An 18746-nucleotide genomic window follows, 5' to 3' on the forward strand; every position below is an offset into this window, starting at 1 on the left:
TCAGGAGAAGGACTTACTATACTATACCAAAGGAGATTAGACTTAGCTTCTCCACTGTTGATTCTATCATTGAAGACGGGTCGCTCCCCTCTGTCACGGCTTTGAGTGAACGCCTGGGGGCTCACTTTTATCTCCTTTAATGTATAACAGAGTGATCCTCTCTCTCAAACAGCTTATTTAGAAAATTGACTCACAGAGATCAGTAACAAGATTCAAAACTATTTTATCTCAACTTAAAACTCAGCAAAAAGTAGTATCGACCCGCAAACTGTTCCTAGCCCCTAAGCAATCCCCTAAATGTGTGAGAATGCAGGAATCTGGATATAAAATTCTAACCAGATGGCACCTAACCCCGGTGACACAAAATAAATACAACTCCAATTACAATCCCAATTGTTGGCGTTTCAGCAGAAGGGCACATACTTCCATTTATGGTGGACATGCCCACTTTTTGCTGCATATTAGACTTCAGTCCCAGATTAATAAAATCTCCTAGCTGCCAGAAATTTGCCTGTTGCATCTGTTCCCTGAGAAGCTCCCTAAACATACACAGATTTAAATAAAACCACTTCTGGCAGCAGAAATCTCCTCCAACGCTCAGTCAATGGACAGACAGGTGAGACACCCTGTTTTGTTTAGAGGAATTAGCAAGTTGGGAGACTAAGGCCTCCTCCACACGAACGTGTGCGCCCCGCAATGCACGAACACCGTCCGTGGGGCAGCCGCAGCGGACCCATTCACTTTAATGGGTCCGCGATCCGGCCGTTCCGCAAAAAGATGGAACATGTTCTATATTTTTGCGGAACGGAAGTACGGGACGAAACCCCACGTATGCACTCCATAGTGCTTCTGTAGGGTTCCGTTCCGCATCTCCGGATTTGCGGACCCATTGAAGTGAATGGGTCCGCATCAGTGATGCTGAATACACACGCAACGGTGCCTGTGTATTGCGGATCCGTAATACGGCATCGGGACACCTACGGTTGTGTGCAGGAGGCCTAAGACACACACCTTCTTCCAAAAGACCTGTTCTCCCTGGGCAAAGTTTAGAAACTTCCCTAATTGGAACTGAGGGTTTGGTCGTTAGAGTAGAGATTCTTGCATATACTGTACCTGTCCAGTCAATTATTTATTTAACGTCATCTATGAGACTCCTCCTCACGTCCTCTCCTAATGATACCAGGAGCCATAATCCATTCCTACTGCAACACATTGGAGTAGCTCATATTCCCCAACCCCTCCCGCCTTTCCCCTTCCCTCTTTCCCCCATATTAAATAACCATTGTTCTAGCAGGTACCGTTAATCTTTAATTACTGTATGGCATATGTCATCCACCGCTCTTGATCCCTTGCTCATAAGTTTTCCTCTTTGCACCATTAGCAATGTTTGGTTTACGATTCAGAAGCTCTTTAGCTGATTTCTAAACTGGATTGTAGGTTTACGCTTTTGATAGTTTATGTTATATGCCTGTATTTGGAATATGTGCTGATGTACCGTTCTTGTACTACCATATACCTCAATAAAAAGAACTTTGACAAGAAAAACAAACTTTTGTAATATGCAAATGAGCCTCTAGGAGCGGTGGGCCTTGCACCTGCTCCTAGAGGCTCTGTTCGCTCACCTCTTTCCACGCCCTTCTACACTTGATTGGCAGGGCCAGGCCAGCGTTGGTCTGCGCCAACCCGTTCAGTATTCGGTGCAGACAGGGAAAGACGTTCACTGGCAGCCTGCTTCCTCACTGCAACGTATTCAGCGCAGGCGCAGTGAGGAAGCCGGCAGCCAGCGAGTGTCCTTCCCTTATTGTGCTGAATACTGAACAGGACGGCGAGATTTCCCCAGCAGACAGGGCTGGCAGGAGGAGACCAATGCTGGCCTGGCCCTGTCAATCAAGTGTAGAAGGGCGTAGAAAGGGGTGAGCGAACGGAGCCTCTAGGAGCAGGTGCAATGCCCCCCCCCCCCCGGCTCCTAGAGGCTCATTTGCATATGATAAAAGTTTGTTTTAATAAATCACGGCGGCACATAGTGAGATGGGACTAATATAGTTCTGTTCAGCTGACATTAGCACATCGCTAATGTCAGCCAGCTTAATACCCATTTTTCTGATGACAGAAACCCATGGTGGATTTCAGTTCTACCATGAATTTAGCTGATTCCAGTGGTACATTAGTCATAAGTCTGTTTGTTTTCGTATGTCTACAAAGTACTGCGCCCGATAACACTGTAAGGGCTCAGGCACACAAACGTATTTTTCTGCGCCCGATAACACTGTAAGGGCTCAGGCACACAAACGTATTTTTCTTCCGTTTACGTTAAGTTTTTTTACAGGTCCGTATGCGAAACCATTCATTTTAATGGGGTTGAAAAAAAAATCAGTTCAGCAAAAAAAAAATTGATCATGTCCTATTATTGTCTGTTTTTTGGACAAGGACAGGTATTGTTACAATGGATCCGCCCAAAGAAATAATGCAACACGGACGTCACATGGATGTCATCCATTTTTTTTTGTTAGTTTTTTTGGTGGACCACAAAATACATATGGTAGTGTGCATGAGCCCTAAGGCTGTTTTCACATTTTGCAGTTATAGTGAAAGTTACACCAAAAAGTTTGTACCGCAATGCAACTGCAAAGTGTGAACACGGCCTAAATGATAAAGGTAGGCCGAACAAGACACAGGCAAAAAAATTCACAGACTAGGTTTTGGCAATAAAGACAATTTTTTTGCGTGAGAAAAAAAAAAAATATTATACACCCACAAATGACAAATAATTTGGTTCTGCCGCATCTTCTCTGTACAACAGGTATCCAAAGAGTTTGTGCTTAATGAAACACATAGAGTCACAGGCAGGCAGCCCAAAACCCAGACCCCCTCCCCCACACACAAATCCATACCGACAGAGGGGAACATGGTCGTTTGCTTGGTACAGGTATACATGCACTGTAAAGACATTGGAAGATTGCCAAATGCTAGGTCAGTGTGATGGTGATCAGTTTATGGGAGGAACAGTCCTCCTTTTGCTTTCGAAATACTCTAGAGAACAGATTGAGCTCAACATCGCAGACTCCAGGCGCTGATTTCCTCACCGATTTACATAGAAGAAAAGACAGAACTGCACAGTAAAAGCACTTGAGACAAGAAACAGAACATGACTTTTGGCAACTGTAAAGGAAGATAATTCAAGGGAAGGCCAATTATTTGTTTCCATCCAGCTAATAAGTTTGCCTTGTGTCACTGGAAGTCCAAGGAGCACAGCAGAAAGTACTCCTCCAAACCTAGGCCAAAGTGAGAGAACACACGAGAAAACACAATTAGCCCCCAAAAAGTAGGAGTTGCCTCCCCTAACCCGTTCACCCCACAATAATTGACATCATTCCTATATAACCTGACAACACAAAGCACAGGCCTGTGACAGGGGCAAACACAATACTGTTCTGTTCTAGTTCGCTCACACACTGCCCCCCTCTGTAACGCTGGGGTGTTAAGGCCGGGTGCGGAAGAGGGGATAACGTGAAAATACAGCGCAAGAGCTCCGCAGGCAGCGAGGGCTTTGGTTACAGCCTGAGAAGAGCTCGGTAACAGATCTCGGTCACAATGCTTTGTCACATCCTGGATCCTCGCTCCTGAAGAATCTGAAAGAAAGAGGAAAAGGAGCAATGAAAATTTCTAGCGTAACAATGAGAGGGACATGGCCACATGTTATATGTGCACTTGGCAGCTGAAGGCATCTGTGTTGGTCCCATGTTCATATGTGCCTGCATTGCTGAGAAAAATGTTTTACTATATGCAAATGAGCGACTAGGAGCAACGAGGGCGTTACCATAGCACCTAGAGATTCAGCTCTCTCTGCAACTGCCGCACCCTATACACTTTAAGGCTCCATTCACACGTCAGCAATTCATTTCTATGGGTCTGCAATTCCGATCCCCCAAAAAATTGAAGATGTCCTATTCTTGTCCGCAATTGCGGGCAAGAATAGGCATTTTCTATTAAGTGCCGGAGATGTGCGGTCCGCAAAATGTGGAATGCACATTGCCGACGTCCGTGTTTTGCAGATCGGCAAAACACACACGGATGTGTGAATGGACCCTAATTGACAGGCCCAGGCAGTGAAAATGTCATAACACCTGGCCCTGTCAATCAGTGGAGAAGGCGTGGCAGCTGCAGAGAGACCTGGGCCTTTCCTGTCTGGTGCTGGAGGGGTTTATTATCTAGCTGGTGGGGATTTAGGTGTGTCCTGGGTGTGGCTACGTGGTTTATATTGCCTGTGTGTGGCCTGGGTTGAATGTTCCTCCAGCCTTGCTGTGTGCTGGAGCTGTGCTCCTGCCAGGCCTCTACTATCTGCCCAGTGCTTGAGGGCCACCTTGTGGAACATCAAGGTCTATGTTTTCTCGGTGTCACCTTCCCTTCTCTACCACTCTTATATGTGTGGTGTTGTCCGTATGGTGGGTGTTCTCTTGTCTAGTATTGTTACACGTCTGGTCTATTGATGTCTGTAGTCCAGCATGTTGCTAGACATTTTCCCTGAGTGTTGTGCCTCCGGAAGAGGGTCTCAGGGTTCCCCAGAGGGGGAACTACAAGTCTTTAAAAAGTTTTTTCAATGGTTGGAGATAGTAATAGGTCCTCTCATCAATTATATTCTCTCTAGGGCTGCAGCTAATGATTATTTGAATAATCGATTAGTTGTCGATAATTTCATCGATTAATCGGGGAAAAACACCAATTTAAAGGCCATATTAAAACAAATTGTGGATGGCACTGTTATGGGGGATCCGTGGATGGCACTGTTATGGAGGGGTTCTGTGGATGGCACTGTTATGGAGGGGTTCTGTGGATGGCACTGTTATGGAGGGGTTCTGTGGATGGCACTGTTATGGAGGGGTTCTGTGGATGGCACTGTTATGGAGGGGTTCTGTGGATGGCACTGTTATGGAGGGGTTCTGTGGATGGCACTGTTATGGAGGGGTTCTGTGGATGGCACTGTTATGGAGGGGTTCTGTGGATGGCACTGTTATGAAGGGGTTCTGTGGATGGCACTGTTATGGAGGGGTTCTGTGGATGGCACTGTTATGGAGGGGTTCTGTGGATGGCACTGTTATGGAGGGGTTCTGTGGATGGCACTGTTATGGAGGGGTTCTGTGGATGGCACACAATTAGTGAATTGCACACTGTGTATTGTTTGTACGTTACAATTGTGGCAGTTGCTATATGCGTAGAAATAAGTAGCCGGCCTGAGGTCTGCACCTTATTGTATGATATCAGCCACCAGTATAGGGTATATATTTTAAAGATAAATAATAAAATATATATTTTAAAAGGGTTCTATTTTGATTAGTGAGGGAACTACAAGTCTGTATACAGCTCAGCCTGCTGGCAACAGCACGCACAGCAGCAGTGTCACGGCGCACACCAAAGGCCGTGACAGTACGCTTTATGGCAGCTGGACCGAATGGGAAGCGACTTACAAAGAAATCTCAGATTATTATAGCCTCAATGAAGAGATGTGTGCTGCGTTTCCCCCTTAGAGACCTACGGTCTGGTCTAAAGCTGGGCATAGATATTAGCTGCATGTTAACTGAACCCGTGGAACCGACCAACCATCTAATATGTATGGGGCCTCCTGACTAAGTCAGAGGAGATAATGATCAGACAAGAGGAGTCTGCCACTGGCTTCATACTGAAAACACATGCTTCCTTGATCAAGCCAAGCAGGCATGTGTACAACAGAATTGGGAGTGAGAGCTGTTGGTTCACCCATCTTACGTGTATGGCCCCAGCTTTACACACACTATTACCAGACAGCCCTGGAGGCCTTTATTAGGCCCAAGGCTGTCAGTCTTCTGGTAATCGCACTGCCAGGGCTTAAAGGGACAGGACAAAGCATGTCCCATCCCATTGCCTATACTTTGATCAGCACAGATCACTGTGCTTCAAGGGTAAACATCCAGGATTGAGGATTTCTCTGATCCTGTCCTTTAGTGGAGGTGCATGGCTTCCAATCACTGTCACGGCTACGGGTGGCTATCTCTTGTGCCCACGTGATCAACGATGACATACATCATTTTGCATTAAGGGATTGAAGGTTAGAAAAGCATTCTTTCTCCGAGAAGTCAACAGCAGCTACACTCACCTTTGCCTTTTCACTGGGCTCAATGACCAGTCCATTTGTGGAGTTATTCAGCTCCCTGGACACAACACACAGGAACTCTGCTTGATCTTCATTCCCATAGTTGTAGGAAGATCCAATACTGATAAGCTGAAAGCAAATGACATGCAGAGTCATGGGAAGGGCACACTAACCGGTCCCTTGTCACGTCCTTTATTGCTTTTTTTACGGCGGTAATACACAAACTGATCCTTTTAAAAGCGTTTGGCAATGCAAAAAAAAAAATGGTTATATTGAATTCTACTAAAGCAGACCTGCCAGGCTGAACGAGCTGACCTATCTGAGGGCAAATTATAATGAAGGAGATGGTGAATACAAACAATCATATGTAGACCTGGGAGTAAGACAGGCTGCTCTTCAGAAATTAGGAGGTTTAGGTAGGCTGCAAGATGCCATAGGGCCCCCAATTTGTATTGCGGCAGTCTATAGGAACACATATGCATGAGATTTTAATGCAACTGTCAAAAATATCAGAAAATAATGAAAGAAAATCATGTGCAAAGTCTCTCCCTCTTTTGAACTATTGGGATCCCATTAAGAGATAGAGATGCTACTGGGGCTTGTGTTCAGTCTCATGTCTGACCTCTTGTTCCCGGCATAGCTCAGGACTGCGGTTGCTTACCTGCTCAAACTTCCAACCATCAGACATGGTGGAAACCATCTGCGTCAGCTCCTCTTCTTGACACTGTAACACTCTGTAGACATGCTTCACCGGACCCTGCAGATATACAGATGATTAGACAGATTTGATGCAGTTTTGCCGCAGATCTCACCCTTCATCGGAAAAGTAAAAACCGCAAACATAATCGACATGCTGTGGACTTTGAAATCCGCATGGCAAGTCAATTCCTGCACAGAAAAAAATTCTGCAAAGCGTGAATGAGATTTGTGTAATCTCATACACTTTGCAGGTGCTCTACTACGCTGCGCTTTTGTTCACATGTGAATTCGCAAAACCACACGTATGCAGGTGGCCTAAAGCGTCTTTAACACACAAATTCACACAAAAAAACACAATAGAAACTGCATGTGGTTTTTAACTTTTTTTTTTTTTTCAAAACAAATGTGTGGATGCCATTTTTTCCCTATAGAGGAGATAGAAAAAGCCAGAAAAAATTCCACTGTTCCAACATACTGCATTTGAAAAAACAACAACACACAGACAAAAAAAAAGCAAGTAGCAAGAAAAATAAATAAAGAAAATTGTGTGCCGTGCATTTCATATTTCCCATAGACTTTCAGCTAACATCTGGAACTGGTGTTTAAGCAAAAACTGCAACAAAAATCACAGTACAAAAAAAAAACTGCTGAAGAACACCACTAAAAACATGTGTGTGAATCGACCCCTTAAGACAGTTCAAATGAAAAATGTGTTCCATATGCTCGGCCAGGTTTTTAGAGGTGCCTACAGGATGTATCCGTTGGCAACAATGAATAAACTGTGATTTAGGGGGCAAGTTTAGGTATTTCTGCTGATCTAAAACCATAGAAAATTGTTACATGAAGTTAATGGCAAAAATTATTTTACTGGCAGACAATGCACTGGGACGATGATGGACACAGTATAAAATTAGTTTTCTGGGTAAAAACTGGAAGTATCTGAAAAGTAATCGGAGACACTATACCAGGGGCCAGCAACTGTCGGCACTCCGGCTTTTGTGAAACTGCAACTCCCAGCATGTTCCATTCACTTGTATGGGAGCTCTGAGAACAGCCGAGAAAGGGTTTATGCTGGGGTCGTAGTTTCACAAGTGACGGAGTCCTGGATGCGGCTGACCCCTTTACTATGCTGTGTGGTGAGGGGATAGTAGAACCGATTTACCTGGGAAGTTCTATTTTCATTGTCTCGAATCCTCTCCTTCACCAGCCGCACGAGGGAGGCGATGTTATAGAACTCCGCTTCTTCCAAAACACCTGGGAGCAAAACATACAACCAACGTCACAAATCCGAAACCAGTCACCTGCCCATTATTATGTGGATTTCATCTATTTTATTTAACTCCTTCCTGATGCAGCAATTTTCCATAATTTTTTTTCCCCATTATTTACTCCCTGCCTTTCCGGAGCCATAATATTCTTTATTTTTCCATTCACATAGCCGTATGATGTATTTTCTAACGAAACCATTTAGTATTGTGTACAATGTAGAGAACAGCTGGGAACAAATTCCAAATTGGGTGGAATTGGAAAAAAAATAAAAAACGCAACTCCGCCATAGTTTTATGGGTTTCGTTTTTATGTTTTTCCTTATACAGAAAAACTGACCCATTACTTTCATTCTCTGGCTCATTTCTGGGGGGCAAAAATAGGAATTAGACTTACCGGTAATTCGGTTTCCAGGGATTCCCTCATGACAGCACAACAGGAGGTTGTTCCCCTTTGACCTTCTTGGGACAGAGAGGTTAAAAGGTCCCTCCCACCACCACCCACCAGTGTTTTCAGGATTACTACAGCAGGATGGATGCAACCGATTTATTAAAATCATAAGAAAATCTTATATGCAATATTTACATAGTAGTTAGTAAGGGAGGGAATGTACAGGTGCTGTCATTAGGGAATTACCGGCAAGTCTAATTCCTATTTTCCATCTCATCCCTCATGACAGCACAACATGGAGAGGTACCAAATTATAATTTAGGAGGGGGGGAACCAAGTCTAAGGACAATATATCTCAGATATTTATCATTAGATAAAAATACCATTTCATAGAATCAGGAATAAACCTGAAACATAAACTTTTTGATTCTGTCAGAAAACTAAATCTTGATGACAGAATTTGTGAACTCAGGCCTAACCCTGAAAAGTCTCTTCATCTGCATCCTTGACCAACAGACCTACCTCTGTTTATAGACTTAAATACCTAATTAGAGGAAGAATAAAAATGGATTTTTTGTACTCACCGTAAAATCCTTTTCTCGTAGTAGGCATTGGGGGACACAGCACCATGGGTATATGCCCAGCTGCCACTAGGAGGCTGACACTAGAAACAAAAAAGTGTTGGCTCCACCCAGGTGGGCTATACCCCTCTGCTAGAGCCAGAACAACTCAGTCAGTACCAAAAGCAGTAGGAACGCCACACCTGAACCAAAAAGAAACGGAGTGCCAACAAGTCTTGAACTGGGGAACCCGACAACCACAAGCAAACGCCGGAACCACGAACAAGAACAAATGCTCCAAAGAAAGGGAGGGATCTGTGTCCCCCAATGCCTACTACGAGAAAAGGATTTTACGGTGAGTACAAAAAATCCATTTTTCTCGTGCGTGGCATTGGGGGACACAGCACCATGGGACGTCCCAAAGCAGTCCCTGAGGGAGGGAAGAAGATCGCCAGACGGCAACCTAAAGCACCGCTGCCTGCAGAACCTTACGCCCCAGGCTGGCATCAGCAGAAGCCAGGGAATGAATGTGGTAGAATTTAGCAAAAGTGTGAACTGACGCCCAGGTGGCGGCCCGGCAAAGCTGGGCAGCCGAAGCCTGATGACGCACCGCCCAGGAAGCTCCGACTGCCCTAGTCGAATGAGCGGTCAACCTGGAAGGGGGAGCGCGACCCTTCGCGGCGTAGGCCTCCTTGACAGCCGACCGAACCCAGCGAGAGATGGTGGCCTTGGAGGCAGGCAAACCTTTACGAGGACCCGCCGGAACCAGGAAAAGAGAATCCGAACGACGGAAGGGTTCCGTGAGGCGAAGGTACCAGCGGAGGGCCCGAACAACATCCAGGCAATGGAGAGACTTCTCCCGAGGGTGAGAAGGATTAGGGCAGAAGGAAGGAAGGATAATCTCCTCATTGATGTGAAACGGGGTGACAACCTTAGGGAGAAAAGAAGGAACGGGACGCAAAACGACCTTGTCCCGATGGAACACCAGAAAAGGCGACCGGCAGGAAAGCGCCGCCAGTTCGGAAACCCGACGGATAGAGGTGATAGCCACAAGGAAGGCAACCTTAAATGACACAAACGACAGAGAGATGTCTGCCAAGGGCTCAAAAGGAGAGGACTGAAGAGCATCAAGAACAAGATTCAGGTCCCACGGCTCCACCGGAGGACGAAAAGGAGGGGCTCGGCGCGCGACACCCTGCAGAAAAGTCTTAACCTGAGCCCGCGCGGCCACAGAACGTTGAAAAAGGACCGAAAGGGCAGAAATCTGCCCCCTGAGAGAAGCCAGGCGAAGCCCCTTATCAAAACCAGCCTGAAGAAAGGCCAGAATATTAGGGACCGAAAAAAGGAGAGGACGAGAACGTGCGGACTCGCACCAAGCAAAATACGCCCTCCAGGTCCGATAGTAAATACGGGCCGACTGGGGCTTCCGAGCGCGAAGCATCGTCTGAACGACAGAGTCCGAGAGACCACGGGCCTTCAGGATCGCGGTCTCAACAGCCACGCCGTCAAACGAAGCTGCGGTAAATTCGGGTGGAACAGAGGGCCCTGCGAAAGGAGATCGCGACGCAGGGGAAGACGCCATGGAACGTCGGCGAGCAGGAACACGAGATCTGCGTACCACGCCCTGCGGGGCCAATCTGGGGCCACCAGAATCGCCGGCACCCGGGCCGCCTTGAGACGCTTGAGCACTCGAGGCAGAAGAGGGATGGGCGGAAAGAGATACAGAAGGTCGAACTGGGACCAAGGCAGAACCAGGGCATCGACCGCAAGAGCTTGCGGATCCCTGGACCGCGCAACATAGCGCGGAAGTCTGTGATTCAGGCGAGACGCGAAGAGATCCACGTCCGGAACTCCCCACCGGAGACACAGTTGATGAAACACTTCCGGGTGGAGAGACCATTCGCCCGGGTCGACGAGCTGACGACTGAGAAAGTCTGCCGCCCAATTGTCGACCCCGGGAATGTGGACGGCGGAGAGAACGGGAACGTGTTCCTCCGCCCATCGCAGGATCTGAGAGGCCTCTCGCAGGGCCATCACGCTCCTGGTGCCCCCCTGATGATTCAGATAAGCCACGGCGGTGGAGTTGTCCGTTTGAATCCGGATCGGGAGGCCGCGCAGACGGGAAGTCCAGTGCGACAGTGCTAAGAAAATTGCCCTGAGTTCGAGAACGTTGATCTGCAGGGAGGATTCCTGAACAGACCACAGACCCTGAACCGTGAGGGACTCGAACACCGCTCCCCATCCCGAGAGGCTGGCATCGGTCGTGATCACGCGCCAACTGGGGGGGAGGAAGGACCGGCCCAGGGACACCGTCCGGGGAAGCAACCACCAGGAGAGATCCAGGCGAATCTGAGGAGGGAGACGAACGAGGCGCTCGAGACCCTCCGGGGACTTGTCCCACCTGGACAAGATGAACATCTGCAGGTCCCGAGAGTGGAATTGGGAATAAGGAATGGCTTCGAATGAGGCCACCATCCTCCCCAGGACGCGCATACATGTCCTGATGGTCAGAGAGGACGGCCTGCGGAGAAGATGTACCCCCGCCTGAAGAGAAGACACCTTCTCCGGGGGAAGGAACACCCGCCCGAGGCGAGTATCGAACAGCATTCCCAGAAAGAGCATCTTCTGGCGTGGGACAAGGGAGGACTTGGAGTGGTTGACAAGCCACCCGAACTGAGCAAGAGCCGAGAGGGTGATGCTCAGGCTGGACAGATTGTCCTCGGGAGACGGGGCCCGAATCAGAAGGTCGTCCAGGTAAGGCACCAGGGCGACCCCCCTGGCACGAAGAAGAGCCACTAGGGGAGCTAACACCTTGGTGAAAACCCTTGGTGCGGAGGCCAGACCGAAGGGAAGGGCTACAAATTGGAAATGAAGCGAACCCACCGCGAAGCGAAGGAACCTTTGATGGGAGAGGGCGATGGGAACGTGGAGATAGGCATCCTGAATGTCGACCGACGACAGGAACTCGCCCAACTCCAGGGAGGCGATCACGGACCGGAGGGACTCCATGCGGAAATGACGGACCCGGACAAACCGATTGAGCGCCTTCAGATCCAGGATAGGGCGGAGTGAGCCGTCCTTTTTGGGGACGGTGAACAGGTTCGAGTAGAAGCCCCGAAAACGTTCTGACTCTGGAACCGGAACGATGACCCCCAGAGCGCGCAGGGAATGAATGGCCTGAAAAAAACTGTCTGCCCGGGCGGGAGACATGGGGGGGGACGTCAAGAAGAAACGACTGGGCGGAAGGTCGGTGAATTCGATTCTGTACCCAGAAGAGACCACCTCGAGAACCCAAGCGTCTTCTACGTTTGCCCGCCAAACATCCCGAAAGACAAGCAGGCGCCCTCCCACCATGACGGGGATCGAGTCATGCTGAAGGAGGCTTAGTGGACTGGGGACGAGCGGGCTTGGGCTTGGCGTGCCAAGAGGGCCTGGACTTGAAGGAAGGCCTGGAAGGCTTCTTGTCAGATCGGGCAGGAGGGGCCCGAGAGGACCGAAAGGACTGCGTCCGGGAGGACGACCCGGGGAAACGACGGCGGCGAGGCTGATTCTGAGGAAGAAGAGAACTCTTACCTCCAGTGGCCTCGGAGATGAGCTCCTCTAAGCGTTTCCCAAAAAGCTTTCCACCGAGAAAGGGAAGAGAGATAAGAGCCTTCTTAGAGGCGGCGTCCGCCGCCCAGGAACGAAGCCAGATGGTGCGGCGGATAGCCACAGAGTTGGCGGCCGCACGCCCAGAGCGGCGAGCCGATTCCATAGAGGCGTCACAAAGAAACTTGGAGGCCTGATAGATCTGGGAGGCAAGCACTGCCAAGTCCCCCTGGTCAGAGTCAGCAGGTAAGGCACGGAGAAGCTGCTTTGCCCAAACAGCGCATGCCTTGGCGACCCAAGAGGCGGCAAACGCAGGGCGGATGGCGGCGCCCGCCGCTATGAAAACAGACTTGGCCAAGGAGTCGACCCGTTTATCAGCGGGATCCGACAAGGAAGCCGCATCAGCCAGGGGAAGTGTAGTAGCCTTCGCCAGACGAGCGACCTGAGGATCCACCAGGGGGGGAATCGTCCAGAGATTGACCGAATCCTCAGAGAAAGGATAAGGGACATCAGAAGCCTTGGTGAGATGAAGGCGCCGGTCAGGGTGACGCCACTCCTTGGCAAGGAGAGCGTCCAGATCCTCGTGATTGGGAAAAACCACCGTGGACCGCTTAGAGCGGCGGAAGGACACCGCCTCCAGGGAGGAGGACGAGGGGACGTCCTGTACGTGGAGTGCGTCCCGAACGGCCCTGATGAGATCCTGCACGGCTGCCGACATCGCCGAACACCGCTCAGATTCGGAATCTGAAGCGGAGGAGTCCCCAGGAGCGGCGGAAGCGGCTGAAGAAGAAATCTCACCGGACTCAGACCTAGCCGGGGAGCGATCCGGGGAAACTGAGGAGGAGTGGGACCCAGCCGAGACCGTACGTGGTCGTTTGCGGGACCGAGAGCCGGAGCGAGGATGGGAACCATCGCCAGGCGCATCACCAGCGGTAGAGGCCCTGCCAGAAGCGGCCGCAATCTGGGCAGGGAGACTGTCCAGAGACTGTGCCAGGGATTGGGAGAGGCTAGCAAGGCTACCTATGGCCTGGGACAGGGTAGCAGCCCATTCCGGGAGAACCGACAAGGTAGAGGCCGCAGGAGCGGACTGGGCGGGCCCGGGGGTGAGGCACTGCACACAGAGGGACGTAGGCTGGCCGCATGGGAACTTCCTATTACACACAGAGCAGGCGTAATGAGTGGAAATGGCGGCAGGGGGAGTGGGGGCCTGACCAGAGGAAGACATGATGGCGGTGGTGGAACCTGAAAAGAAGAAGTCAGCCAGAGGCTGCCTACCACGACCAATGGTGCTGTGTCCCAGAAAAAACGAGCGCTGGAGATCCGGAGCGCAGGAGGATATGGCGACGCACGCGACCGCTCAGCCCAGGCACAGAGAAACCGTTCGGCAGAAGAACCGCCCCCCTAGCAGCCCGCGCTGGCGCTGGATTGGGCCGAAGGAAGAGAGACCTCGGGAGGAACGCCCACAAGGGGAGGGGCAAGAGAGGAAGCCCGGGAAGCGCAGGAGGCGGAGACGACGCCCGCCCACGTGACCGCGGCCTAGGCCGAGCAAAAGCCGCGGCCTCTAGTATGCGCTCCCCATCCTCAGGGCGCAGTCGGACGCAGAGGAAAGCGCCGCCGCCGGCAACCCCCGCCCGCCAGCGCAGGAATAAAACAGACAGCGCCGAGGACAGGCAGAGGAGAGGACACAGCCACCGAGGTAGGAAAGGGCGAAGGCCGAAAATGGCCGTCTTAAAGGAGCCGATCTCCATTAAAAAAGGCTCCAGAAGGGAGACCCCCCTGAGAAGGAGAGTGAAGGAGAGGTGCCCCCCCAAAGGCCCAGCTATACTAGGGGAAGATGGGTTGGGGCTGAAGCTCATACTCACCCTCCGATTAGTTCAGGCGCAGCATGACCACCCCCTCGGCGGACTCAACACGGAACCGTGGGTCCGCCGGAATCCACTGCAGAAGCAGGTCACGTTGGGGACTGGGTGGCTGCAAGGTACCGAGTACGCGCCCGCAGGGGGGCAACTAAGGTGGAACACGATGGAGCCGCCCCTGCAACCTGTAGAGGAAAAAATTAAAAGAAATAAAAATAAAATAAAAAATTAGCAGAAAAAGGACCTGCTAGCAGGTCATGTCTGCCTCCTACGGACACTAGAACTAGACTGAGTTGTTCTGGCTCTAGCAGAGGGGTATAGCCCACCTGGGTGGAGCCAACACTTTTTTGTTTCTAGTGTCAGCCTCCTAGTGGCAGCTGGGCATATACCCATGGTGCTGTGTCCCCCAATGCCACGCACGAGAAATGGTCTTATTAGACATCGGACATAAAGAGGATGCCCATTACCTCTAAGCCTAGTCTACATGGTAAGTACCATTGCGTAAAAGCGACTCGCTCTAAAACCAGATAAAATATTGCAACATCATATATAACCACTACACCGAGTAAAAATTTACTGTAGACCCCCATTGCAGCTCATTCCCAAGAGCTTAACCCTTTCACGTCCGGTCTTTAAACATGGCGCCCGCTCCTGAGCGCTGCGTGTGCCATAGCCGCCTGCTTCTTATAGCTGACACCCGCGGCTCATGTCTGCAACTGGCAGTAATGCCGATCGCAGAAATTTAACCCCTCAGATGACCACGTCATCTCAGCGCGCTGAAAACCGAAAGCACGCGCTTTCAGTTATGCTCCAGCTCCCCCATGTGGCGATCGGAGGAGCCGGAACTTGTGTGCAGCACCCCTGTCTTCATGAATGACAGGAGGCTGCTGCATAGTATTTCCTATGGAGCCCTTGCCTGTTATAGGGCTCCATAGGAAAGTAGTAAAATCATCATCGATTCCAATGCAAGTGCATTGGAATCTATGATAACAGCAATCAGATGATTGATTGTTACCTGAGGTCTTCACCTTAGGACCGCACATAGGAAAGCGTCAGCGGGGCGCGCACGCCCGGCACAGAGGCCATGAGGCGCGCACGCCCGGCACAGAGGCCATGAGGCGCGCACGCCCGGCACAGAGGCCATGAGGCGCGCACGCCCGGCACAGAGGCCATGAGGCGCGCACGCCCGGCACAGAGGCCATGAGGCGCGCACGCCCGGCACAGAGGCGCGCACGCCCGGCACAGAGGCCATGAGGCGCGCACGCCCGGCACAGAGGCCATGAGGCGCGCACGCCAGGCACAGAGGCCATGAGGCGCGCACGCCCGGCACAGAGGCCATGAGGCGCGCACGCCCGGCACAGAGGCCATGAGGCGCGCACGCCCGGCACAGAGGCCATGAGGCGCGCACGCCCGACACAGAGGCCATGAGGCGCGCACGCCCGACACAGAGGCCATGAGGCGCGCACGCCCGACACAGAGGCCATGAGGCGCGCACGCCCGACACAGAGGCCATGAGGCGCGCACGCCCGACACAGAGGCCATGAGGCGCGCACGCCCGACACAGAGGCCATGAGGCGCGCACGCCCGGCACAGAGGCCATGAGGCGCGCACGCCCGGCACAGAGGCCATGAGGCGCGCACGCCCGGCACAGAGGCCATGAGGCGCACACGCCCGGCACAGAGGCCATGAGACGCACACGCCCAGCACAGAGGCCATGAGTAGTATACATTTTTCCTAGATAAAGGAATCAAGTCAGACATAACTAAGCCAGTTTCTAGACCTGAAAGATTTAAGTCTGCAACCTTGTCAATTGAATGCAGCCTGAAAATTTTAAATCCTCACTAAAGAAACAGGTGATGCTATTGCCTGAGTTCTCATTTAGATCCACACACAGATTCTCAATTAAAGTAAGTAGAACTGTTGAGGCAATCAAGCTGGTTAAACACACGCATGGTTTACTTACCAATCTTGAATTATGTGCTGCCAAAGCAAGCACCAATAATGTAATGCAGCTTCTGCCAACACTTGCATACGGAGCATTGGTAAGCAGAAAAGAAAAGGCTTAGATCCAGCTGCTGACTGTTTCAGGTGCACTGAGGCACAATCCTGCTGAACTCCATTAAGGAACAGCGGATCTAAGCTCCATGAACCCATAGCCGTCCATAGTGAGATTACTACTAGCTGCATTATCCCCTTCATCAGGGTTAGGAGCAAGCCAGGGGACCTCCACATAAGAGGTACTGGCACGGCCACTTATAGGGTAGAAAGGATGAACCAACCGATCAAACCCAGGCCCTCAGAGAACCCACCTATAGGTTCAGACTCCGCCAGGTGGGTTCCAGGCTGCTAAGGGACCTCTACCCCACGGTGTTAGCAAGGCTATTTGTGACCTGGAAGGGGAGGCCAGACACCCCCCGACCCTAGTCCCAGCCTTAGGCTCTAAAAGTTCTTGTAGAATCTCTTCAACCCTAGAGCAGGGAACCTTTCTGCGTCTATCCTGTGTAGGGACAGGAAGAAAACTGGTGGATGGAGGTGGGAGGGACCATTTAATCTCTTCTTGTCCCAAGAACGTCAAAGGGGAACAACCTCCTGTTGTGCTGTCATGAGAGAAGAGCTGCAAAATTTCGTTTTGGGATCGTGTATGACCTTTTGATCACTTTGTATTTACATTTTTTGAGAGGTGAAGCAACGGAAAAAAGATATAGCAAATCGTCCATTTTTTTTTTTTTTTTCTGAGCAGTCGCCATTTTTAAAGCCCCGACATCTGCCGTACATTATTTGGCAGATAGCAGAGAAAGGGTTAAAGGAGATATTCACAAAAGTACATTTAAAAGTAAAAAAATCCCTTGCCTTTCTGACTCTCAAAATAAATGGGCTCTGCTCGGAGATTTCCTTATGAACTCAGAGCACCGTAAAATTTTCATCCACACCGTGGAATACTTTAAATGTGCACTTAAAGGGGCTGTCTCACTTCAGCAAGTGGCATTTATCACGTAGACAATGTTAATACAAGGAACTTACTAATGTATTGTGATTGTCCATATTGCCTCCTTTGCTGGCTGGATTCATTTTTCCATCACATTATACACTGCTCGTATACAGGGGTTATGACCACCCTGCAATCCAGCAGTGGTGGTCGTGCTTGCAAAATGCAGATCCACGGAAAATAAGGATGACGTCCATGTTGCACCTTTTGGGGGGGGGGGGGGCGGACCGATTGTAACAAAACCTATTCTTGTTTTCTATATCTTTTTTGTGGGACTGTGGAGCAGACATACGGAGTGCTGTCCATTTTCTTTTTTTTTTTCCAGACCCATAGAAATGAATGGGTCCGTGTGCAATCTGCAAAAAGTGCGGAGCAGATATAGTGGTGCGAATGGGGCCTTATGTTGCAGCTTGCACCAAAGCATCTCATCCTTTGCAAAACAGTGGGTGAAATCTGCTTCAGAGCCGCAGTAGTAGTGTCTCTATCCTCATGTAGTTTACGGTTCTATTCCATGACACAAAAAAGGTGCGCCGATGCCAAAGGACATGCATGCAATGGTGGAGTGAGGGCTGTGGATACACTGAGTGTATAGGTTGGGATCTTCCCTGGCGCATACGCTAAATGTAAGTCCAATACAGGATGTGAACAATGCCTTAGATGAGATCCCCTGACAACTCAGCAGCCTGACCCAGTGTTAACCCTCATCAAAGCAGGCCAAAACTGCTACCCTTAAACCCACTTATTTATCGCAAATTGCCAACACACCAATTTAACCTAAATACTACAGTCCAATATAGGGTTGGGCAATATCAAAAATATTCCCACGATAACGATATTAAGAAATTTATTGCGATAATGATATATATCGCGATAAATGCCCATTTAGAATAAAAAACACTCGAAACGTGTACTGGTGTTTTCTTGTTGCCCTCATACAATATAATGTAACTTTGATGCCCTCATACAGTAATATGTGGTAGTTACCCCACCAAGAACAGGGTCACCGTTCCCCCCCCAATCTGATGGAGCGGCCGATTGGGCATGCGCCCTGCTGCTCCATTCATTCTCTATGGAAGTGCTGGACATAACAGCGATCAGCTATCTCTGACACTTCCATAGACAATGGGACATGCTAGCGGAAAACCCTGATAAGAGGGTTGTTCAGAGTGCACCCATCATAGGTGCACATTGTCAGAAAGGGCACACTGGCATCATAAACGTGTCTTTCAGCCAAATAAAACATTGGGGGGGGGGGGGGTCATTTACTAAAGACCAGT

The 18746-nt window shown here is 50.1% G+C and overlaps 1 protein-coding gene across 1 annotated transcript in view; it reads right to left on the reverse strand.

The window, feature by feature from the left end:
• Nucleotides 1-2697: 2697 nt before the first annotated feature.
• Nucleotides 2698-18746, reverse strand: part of KCTD2 (potassium channel tetramerization domain containing 2) — a 36308-nt gene continuing 20259 nt past the window's right edge. Inside the window, exons 3-6 of the mRNA XM_044297812.1 lie at nucleotides 7986-8077; nucleotides 6786-6881; nucleotides 6128-6253; nucleotides 2698-3629 (exon numbers count right to left, since the gene is read on the reverse strand). Of these exons, the coding sequence (XP_044153747.1) occupies nucleotides 3600-3629; nucleotides 6128-6253; nucleotides 6786-6881; nucleotides 7986-8077 (344 nt within the window). The 3' untranslated portion in view covers nucleotides 2698-3599. The remainder of the gene's footprint in view (nucleotides 3630-6127; nucleotides 6254-6785; nucleotides 6882-7985; nucleotides 8078-18746) is intronic.

The sequence above is a fragment of the Bufo gargarizans genome, chromosome 6 (genome assembly GCF_014858855.1).
Source record: "Bufo gargarizans isolate SCDJY-AF-19 chromosome 6, ASM1485885v1, whole genome shotgun sequence".
In the NCBI taxonomy this organism is placed as follows: Eukaryota; Metazoa; Chordata; class Amphibia; order Anura; family Bufonidae; genus Bufo; species Bufo gargarizans.